Here is a 9,152-nt window from a genome sequence, read left to right as displayed (position 1 = left end):
TTCTCCAAAATTGGTAACAAAGTTAAATGTCTTACTTCTGAATAAGACTTCAGTTTATTTTTTTCATGTTTCAACCAAGGTTAAACCTAACCTCAATAATGTTTGCCTACAATATGTCCTGAAAGCGGGGGATGGAAATTCCACGAATTTGCTTGTTAGATTCTACAGTAAGGTAAGTCAAAGATCCCTATATACATGTACTCTGTATATTAGACGATAATGTGTTTTTGACTTACCAGCGTGCTAAATACTTATGTACATGTATCATTCTACTTCAGAGTCTACCTATTTCACATGGGTCTCTACATTCCCATGGTTTATGAAGATTCTAGTTTATAATTAAATAAAACTTGCAATTCAGGGCAAAAGCAAGATGCTGCTTACAATTATGTGTTGTACGCTAAAGTCTACAGGCAAATCAACTACATATATGTAGTTACACTTCTACTTTCACTTTCATATGTCAAAATACGTAACTGCGGCTAATTTCACTTCGACATATAAATATATTGGACCGTTCGATTATGAATGTTATTCTTAGGACTTCCGGTTCTCGCACTTGCATTGTTTTGTTTTTAGATACTGGATGACATTTTACATGCTGAAGGTTTGAAGCATAACCCGATTTTTTGGGTAAGTATGTGAAGCAACAAATCAAAGGATTGTATACAATTTCGTGAGAGTTTAACTGGTAATTATTTATAAAATTAGATAATGTTTTTTAACGGTTTCACGAACCATCAAAATGCACTGAATGATTACAATGTGCAGTTCATGATATGTTCTTTTCACATACATATATACGTGAGTTAATATGAATATTTTATCTGTTTTATTTGTAAATTTATTGGTGTAATGTCAAACTTCCTTTGACGGACGGTTCAATGTCATAACAAAGTCTGTACTCTCCGCAGCCTGAATTTTTAATTTATCAGAGTTGCTTCCCCTGGTATGTTTTAAAGGACAAGACTGTTGGGCCTTAATTTTAATAGTATATATAATATAATCTCCAGTTATTGATAATGCTATTTGCTTGTAAAAGACAGATAATAAATTTGTGATTAAAGATTGCTTCAAATTAAATGGCATTTTGATAACAAGTCAAGAAAATATTTTTAAACATCAAAATTTAATATTATCTATTTTCTATAATTTATAATTACATTTTATAGCTTATACAGTAGATGTAGGAGGGTGTAGCATAAAACAGACTCCGACAAATGTGCACGTTTTTAAGGCTACATTGTATGTTAAGTCTGTGTGGTGTGTACGTTATATGCTTTAATATTTCTAATGATAAAATGTTAAGTTGAAAACTGAAATTTCTACAGCAATAATAATGTGTGAATCTATCAAAGTTACCAATGCCATATCACACAAAAATATGTTGGAAGTATACGCATCAGTTTTATGTATTTTTGTAACACTGACCAGCTATGATTTTTATATGATTGGTACCTGTATTTTATAGAGATGGCTAGTCTGCAGGAGTTATTGAGCATCAAGGAGGATTTTGGTTCAATGATTGATCGGCTGCAGCCCTGGATATTGTCTCACTTTGTTATCTGGCTTGACCTCAAGATAGCAGAGTACAAGGTGTATGGCTACATGATGTTGAGTAAGTAGTTTGGTTGAAAATTGATTAAATACATCACCCAATATTTTATCTTTATTATATCTTCCCAATAATGAGAGTTCTTGAGATCTGAAAATTATGTAAACGGCAAGTTTGTTCAAATTAATGACCTTGACCTTCATTTCAAAGTTAAAGAATAAAAGGGGTTAGATACATTTTGTATTTAAACATTTTTAATCAACTTAAGAGTAAAGAAGACCACTTTAGTTCTGTATTTGTTATAATAATATGAAATTATCAACAAAATGTTGTGTACATTGTATGGAAAATGATGCATCATGTTAATATCTTAATTCATCTGTTAAATAGATGAATCTCATGCCGATGGAAACACTAGCTACAGTGGTCAGAGCCCCGAATTATCTCCCCTTGCACGATCAACTCCTCCAAAATTACATCGGGGAGGTGTTAACATTATTCCAAAGCCTTTCTCTCAAAAGAATATTCAAAAAAGTATCTCAAGACGGCATCAAGTTGAACAAGATGGACATATTCAGAATATGAATTCTTTATTTTTAAACTCTTTTTCAAAACAACAAGGAACAGAAAGAAACCCAAAATATCAGCAGCAGAGAAATGAAACCCATATATCACCAGGGAAGTCAGTTGTTAATTCAGATGTGCATGGACAGAGGCAATTACAAACTAATATTGATCAACGATCAGACATGTATCTCGCCTACAATCAGGAGAATGTGAACCCCACTCAGGAATCGAGACAGCATGACACCACAGCACTGTACAAAAGTCAGCAGTTCAGTACACTGATATCAGACACACACTCACAGATAGACAAATGGAATGTGGGGAACAACTCACAAAAGTTTGATTCTATAGAGAACTGGAGTGTCGGGGATAAGACGGAACAGTCAACAAAGAACTTAAATGATTATGACGAAAGTCAGACATTAAAAAATGTCACAGTGATTGATCTGGCTGGTGGATCTCAAAGTAAACAAAGTCACGGTATGTCTGAAAAAGAAGACGCTGAAAACGGTGATCAAGTCAATGCAGAACTAAGTATGTCACAACTACCAACAAAGGAAGACGATGTTGGACAGGTAAAACCATTTCATTTTTGTTCTCTTCAAACAAAATTTAGGTACATTGTATATTACACCATTTTGATTTTTTCATTATATCACTAGATCTTTGTCAATGCATAAATGTGCCTTTGGTCAGACAAGAAATAGCCTGACACTTTGTGACACACATACATGTACAGTTCGGTTTTCTGCCCCCATTGGTTACAGTACATACCAGTAGGTATTGTGATGTGATGTGTTTGCTAGTGTAATGTTTAGATGACATTTACTACAATAACTTCATAATTGATACCTACGTACCCACATAGACAGACAACTCTTGCGATAAGCAAAGACAAACTATTATTTGGCACCCCTCAATATTGACATTATTCTCTTGTTTCAATTTACAGTCTAATCCAAATACTGATAGTACAAGCCAGTCATTTAGTCAAGATGAGAGTTCATGTAATCCAGTTTTTATAAAGATTGAATCTGATGGAGAAGAAAATATACTCCAGCCAGAGGCCATACAGGGAGCTGTGGATCAGAACTTTTCTTCAGATATTTCAAATTTCAAATCTTTTTACATGGATGATGGTTCTTCTGGAAGTAATTCTGCAGCTGTTGTGCCTGTGGAACTTGTTCAGCATGGAAATGTCCCGTCTATGACATTGTCACAAGGTATGTACCCTTTTATACCTTATTGTCACATTGTGTAACTCATTCAACACCACCGACAAAGCACAAATGATGCTCATCATTTGAACAATACGTCATGTTTATTTGTGTATATATGTGTCTAATGAACACAAAAACACATATAAAATATTTTGTTTTACTTTTGGTGCACATGTTATCAGTACTTCATTTCATATAGGGCATAGTGCCATGGATTTTTTGCATGATGCAATTTATCATTTTTGATATTTTCATGCTGAAGTAAAATAAGAATTTCAAATTTTTAAATGGGTGGTAATGGTGTAAATTGAGTAACTTTTGTAACTGAAGGAAAAATAATGATGCGCCTGCTCCTATTTTTAGGTCACCTGAGACGAAGTCTCAAGTGACTTATTCTAATCGCCTATTGTCTGTTGTCGTGCGTCGTCTGTCGTGCGTCGTATGTCCGTAAACAATTAACATTTTCGACTTCTTCTCAAAAACCGCTGAAGAAAATTCAGTGAAATTTTGCACAAACCTTCTAAGGCATAAAGCCAATAAAAATTGTGAATTATATGGTCCCAACCCCCCTGCAGGCTGTGGGAGGGGCCAAAAGGGGTAAAATTGACTATAATTTCAAAAATTTTCTTCTCCACTCACAGATGTGATGGAATTAAATACTCTTCACAGATAGAAGCTTTATATATATATATAAGGTCTAAAGGTCCTTTACAAAAATTGTGAATTATATGACCCTGGGGTCTCAGGTTTCCCCTTGGGGAGGGGGTTAAGTTTACTATAGTTTATATAGGGAAAACACATTTTTGAGCATTATTTGGTCATTTGTAAAAGGAAATGAGTCAAATGTTGTCAGAATTATCTCTATGAAATGGCCATTGAATCATATAAACAAATTTTCCATGACTGACTCCCAGGGGTGGGGCCAAAAGGGGTCAAATAAGCTAAAACTTCAAAAATCTTCTTCTGAAATTCTGGAACTGCAGGTAGAATCAAACACTCTTCATAGATGGAAAGGTCTTAAGGTCCTTTACAAAAATTGTGAATTATATGACCCTAGGGTCTCATTTTTCCCCCTGGAGAGGGGGTCAAGTTTACTATAATTAATATAGGAAAAACACATTTATGAATGTTATTTGCTTATTTTTCATAGGAAATTAGTCAAACTGGGTTAGAATTATTAGCCTGAGATAGCATTTTATTGTCATATCCATATTGGTCCTGGCCGACCCCCAGGGGCCTTAGGGGCGGGGCTAAAAAGGGTAAAATAGGCTAAAACTTCAAAAATCTTCTTCTGAATTCACAGATTTGATGGAACCAAATACTGTTCATAGATTGGAAGGTCTTAAAGCCCTTTACAAAAATTGTGAATTTCATGGCCCTGGGATCTCAGATTTTCCTCTGGGGAGGGGGTCAAATTTACTATAGTCTATATAGGAAAAACACATTTATGAAAATTATTTGCTTAGTTTTAATAGGAAATGATTCAAACTGGGTTAGAATTATTAGCCTGAAATAGCATTTTAACACTATATCCATATTGGTCCTGGCTGACCCCCAGGGACCAGAGGGGCGGGGCCAAAATGGGTCAAAATGGCTACAATTTCAAAAATCTTTCTCTGAATTCACAGGTTTGATGGAACCAAATAATCTCCATAGATTAAAAAGTGAAATTTATAAAATCACTGACACTGACTGACTTCTAGTTTGGTTTTGTTGTTTAACGTTAGCAAAGCAAATTGGAATTTTAAGCATAAGATTTGGTAACATAATACACTAACTATGAAAATCTTGGGCCTCTTGTTGATATAGAAAAAATACCATTCATCAGCAATGTAGCATCTTAAAGGGTATTAAACCTAAATATAAATTAGGCTAATGAAATTCATTTCAAGTTTCATTCACAATTTTAGGGTTAATTCTAATAGTTATGTTGTGGCCTTTATTTTTAGCCCACCATCATCAGATATTCAAATCGGGGCCGCGGTGGCCGAGTGGTTAAGATGTACCGACATATTACCACATGCCCTCCACCTCTGGGTCGCGAGTTCGAATCCCATGTGGGGCAGTTGCCAGGTACTGACCGCTGGTCGGTGGTTTTTCTCCGGGTACTCCGGCTTTCCTCCACCAACAAACCTGGCACGTCCTTAAATGACCCTGGCTGTTGATAGGACGTTAAACTAATCAAACCAAACCAAACCAAACTATTCAAATCGCCTTTCGTCCGTGGTCCGTGGTCCGTCCGTCCGTCCGTTATTTCTCAGAAAGCACTAAAGGAATCTTTCTCAAATTTCATATGTAGGTTCCCCTAGGACCCTAGTTGTGCATATTGCATTTTGGGACCAATCAGTCAACAAGATGGCCGACCGGCGGCCATCTTGGATTTTGATAGTTAAAGTTTGTTACCGCAATTTCCCAGAAAGTACTGAAGGAATCTTTCTCAAATTTCATATGTAGGTTCCCCTAGGACCCTAGTTGTGCATATTGCATTTTGGGACCAATCAGTCAACAAGATGGCCGACCGGCGGCCATCTTGGATTTTGATAGTTAAAGTTTGATACCGCTATTTCCCAGAAAGTACTGAAGGAATCTTTCTCAAATTTCATATGTAGGTTCCCCTAGGACCCTAGTTGTGCATATTGCATTTTGGGACCAATCAGTCAACAAGATGGCCGACCGGCAGCCATCTTGGATTTTGATAGTTAAAGTTTGTTACCACTATTTCTCAGAAAGTACTGAAGGGATCTCTCTCCAATTTCATATACATGTTTCTCTTGAACCCTAGTTGTGCATATTGTATTTTGGGAGTGATCGGTCAACAAGATGGCCGACCGGCGCCCATCTTGGATTTTGATAGTTAAAGTTTGTTACCACTATTTCTCAGAAAGTACTGAAGGGATCTTTCTCAAATTTCATATGTAAGTTTCCCTAGGACCTCGGTTGTGCATATTGCATTTTGGGACCAATCAGTCAACAAGATGGCCGACTGGTGGCCATCTTGGATTTTGATAGTTAGAGTTTGTTACTGCTATTTCCCAGAAAGTACTGAAGGAATCTTTCTCAAATTTCATATGTAGGTTCCTCTTGAACCCTAGTTGTGCATATTGCATTTTGGGAGTGATCGGTCAACAAGATGGCCGACCGGCGGCCATCTTGGATTTTGATAGTTAAAGTTTGTTACTGCTATTTCCCAGAAAGTACTGAAGGAATCTTTCTCAAATTTCATATGTAGGTTCCTCTTGAACCCTAGTTGTGCATATTGCATTTTGGGAGTGATCGGTCAACAAGATGGCCGACTGGCGGCCATCTTGGATTTTGATAGTTAAAGTTTGTTACCGCTATTTCTCAGAAAGTACTGAAGGAATCTTTCTCAAATTTCATATGTAGGTTCCCCTAGGACCCTAGTTGTGCATATTGCATTTTGAGACAGATCGGTCAACAAGATGGTCGAATGGCGGCCATCTTGGATTTTGATAATTAAAGTTTGTTACCACTATTTCTCAGAAAGTACTGAAGGGATCTTTCTCAAATTTCATGTACAGGTTCCTCAAGGGGTCTAGTGCATTTTCGGTCAGCAAGATGATCGACAGGTAGCCATCTTGGATTTTGATAATTGAAGTTTGAAGTTACTGCAACATATCTCAGAAAGTACTGGAAGGATCTTTCTCAAGTTTCATATATATTTATATAGTATGCAGTAAAAGTTTGAAAAGCAGGGAAAAGATCCCTCTTTCTGTTGTCAGACATAGATCATTCTTTGGTGGGCGCCAAGATCCCTCTGGGATCTCTTGTCAGTAAAACTAAATCAATTGCTGACTTGAGTGCATGAAAATTCAGCATTAATTTAATTTTGTTTCCATTATTATTTCAGGTTTATCTGCAAAAAAGCGAAGATATGTCCGTACAAAACCATTTTCACCTACTTCATCATGTGTTTCAAGAGACCCTGTTTCAGGAAAATTTGTGTGTACAATATGTAATGGTAAATTTCAGAACCGTTCTTCATTCTTTCGTCACAAATCTCTTCACGGAGAAAAACGTCTTCAGTGTTTTGTGTGTTTGAAGAGATTTCATCGAAAGGAACATGTATCTATGCACATGAATCGACATGGTAAAAATGGAGAATTGATTTGCCCAATATGTCAGATGGTGGGACGTGATGCAGTAGAGATGGAGCAGCATTTCTTTGTGGTACATAAAGTGCGCAGTATGTATACATACAGGATCCACAGTGACAGGTTGAACCTAGATGTAAGCTTTGAGGGACAAAATTTTACTGAAGACCTGGAAAACAATATACAGATCAGTCCAAACTTTAACACTGAGGATTCCTGATACTCACAGTAACATGATCGTTCTTTCAAAAATACATAATGTATCGCTAAAAGGGTGTTTTAGGATGGTTTGGACCCATTTTGGCTAAGAAATCCATCAATTGTGGTAAATGAAGTGTTATAAGAAATTAAATTATTGTATTCGAAATATTAAGTACGTCCCTGATTTAAATGTAATTCAAAGTATTCTAATTTTGTAGCTTTAATTGCCATGATAGCTATCCGAAATATGCATAGAGAAAGTAAACTTGAAAAATTTTGTCTTTTTTTGCCTGCTCTTTTTCTAAGAAACAATGGAGTACAATTTTGAACAAACTTTACAATATTGTACTATTTACAGAGAATATGTAGGCACAGACACATCATTGAGAGAAATATCAAGATTACCTAAAGACATGTTCTATGATGTCTAGACGAATATCTTTGCAAAAGAAGTGACCAAAATGTCAACAGTTTCATAATGTTGGGGACATTGTAGCTGCAATGATACACATACATGTACTTGTTGATCTATCCAGGATGTACTTGAAGTTTGGAATTCAACAATTTAATTAGTTTATAATAATAACAGGTTTGAAAATTTGACAGATTTGTTGGTCAACAAGGGCACAAACCATACATAGACATTCATTTTATATAATTTTAGATATCTGTAAACTAAAATATTTCAGGTTTATGCATTAATTTAATACATTTTTTTTATCGAGAAAGGTTAATATTTTGAAAGGCCATAAATTCTAGAAATAAGAAATTTTGGCTGTAAAAAAAAATATTCATCTACTTCTGTACTGTTCCAGATCTCGAACAAAAAAAAAAGAATGTTTATGTGTCTTCAGAGGTAAATGACTTGATATATTCAAATACATTGACATACCGGTACCTTATGAGTATAGGAGATAAACTATATTATATCTTGAAAGCATTTTGTTAATAAACCTATACATGTACATGCACCAAAGGTGTGATCCCCGTTACCGGGTACTTATATGTAATGTTATTATTCATTATGCTGTGGTTGAGGGCTTCAAATATAAGGTTTCAATCAACTTTTATTTTTACATAGGTCTAATGTGTTTAAAGCATTCTTAGCTACAGGACTATAAAATTTTGTTCAAATGAATGACCTTCAACAATTTTAAGGCTCTAAACTGCTTCTTAAGTTGGTTCAGACTCCTTGCAGGCTCTTTGGATTTGGATTTGGGTATTCTGCGCTTCCTCCAAAACCTACCTTATAGATTATTGTTATTAGGCCTAGCTAGGGCATAACACAATATAGGGAACTAATATAATAAATTCAGTGTTTTTTATCTGAAAAATGTATATATCTCATAGATATTGTTCTTATTGTTCTCTTCTTGGGTACAGTGTATCTTGCAGTCTAGTCTTGTAGGTCAGTTTTGAGCCTTTTTTATGTTATTCTTACTTTATACATATGTTTAAGATAATAAAACTTACAGTAAATAATAAAAATGGTAAAAA

General features: G+C 35.4%; 1 protein-coding gene across 2 annotated transcripts; it reads left to right on the top strand.

Annotated features, from left to right (window-relative positions):
• Positions 1 to 494: 494 nt before the first annotated feature.
• Positions 495 to 9,152, top strand: LOC138320493 (specificity protein transcription factor 3-like). 2 transcript variants are annotated; one of them, XM_069263478.1, is made up of 5 exons: positions 495 to 633; positions 1,472 to 1,618; positions 2,177 to 2,697; positions 3,075 to 3,345; positions 7,211 to 9,152. In XM_069263478.1, exons 2-5 carry the CDS (start codon positions 1,474 to 1,476, stop codon positions 7,672 to 7,674), a joined length of 1,401 nt encoding a protein of 466 aa, XP_069119579.1. In that variant the 5' UTR covers positions 495 to 633; positions 1,472 to 1,473; the 3' UTR covers positions 7,675 to 9,152. The 2 variants fall into 2 exon arrangements, with proteins under 2 accessions (XP_069119579.1, XP_069119578.1); XM_069263477.1 differs by having other exon boundaries at positions 1,946 to 2,697.

The sequence above is a fragment of the Argopecten irradians genome, chromosome 4, assembly GCF_041381155.1.
Source record: "Argopecten irradians isolate NY chromosome 4, Ai_NY, whole genome shotgun sequence".
NCBI lineage: Eukaryota > Metazoa > Mollusca > Bivalvia > Pectinida > Pectinidae > Argopecten > Argopecten irradians.
Note: the sequence above shows the minus strand (reverse complement) of the source record. Positions and strands in the feature narration are given on the sequence as shown.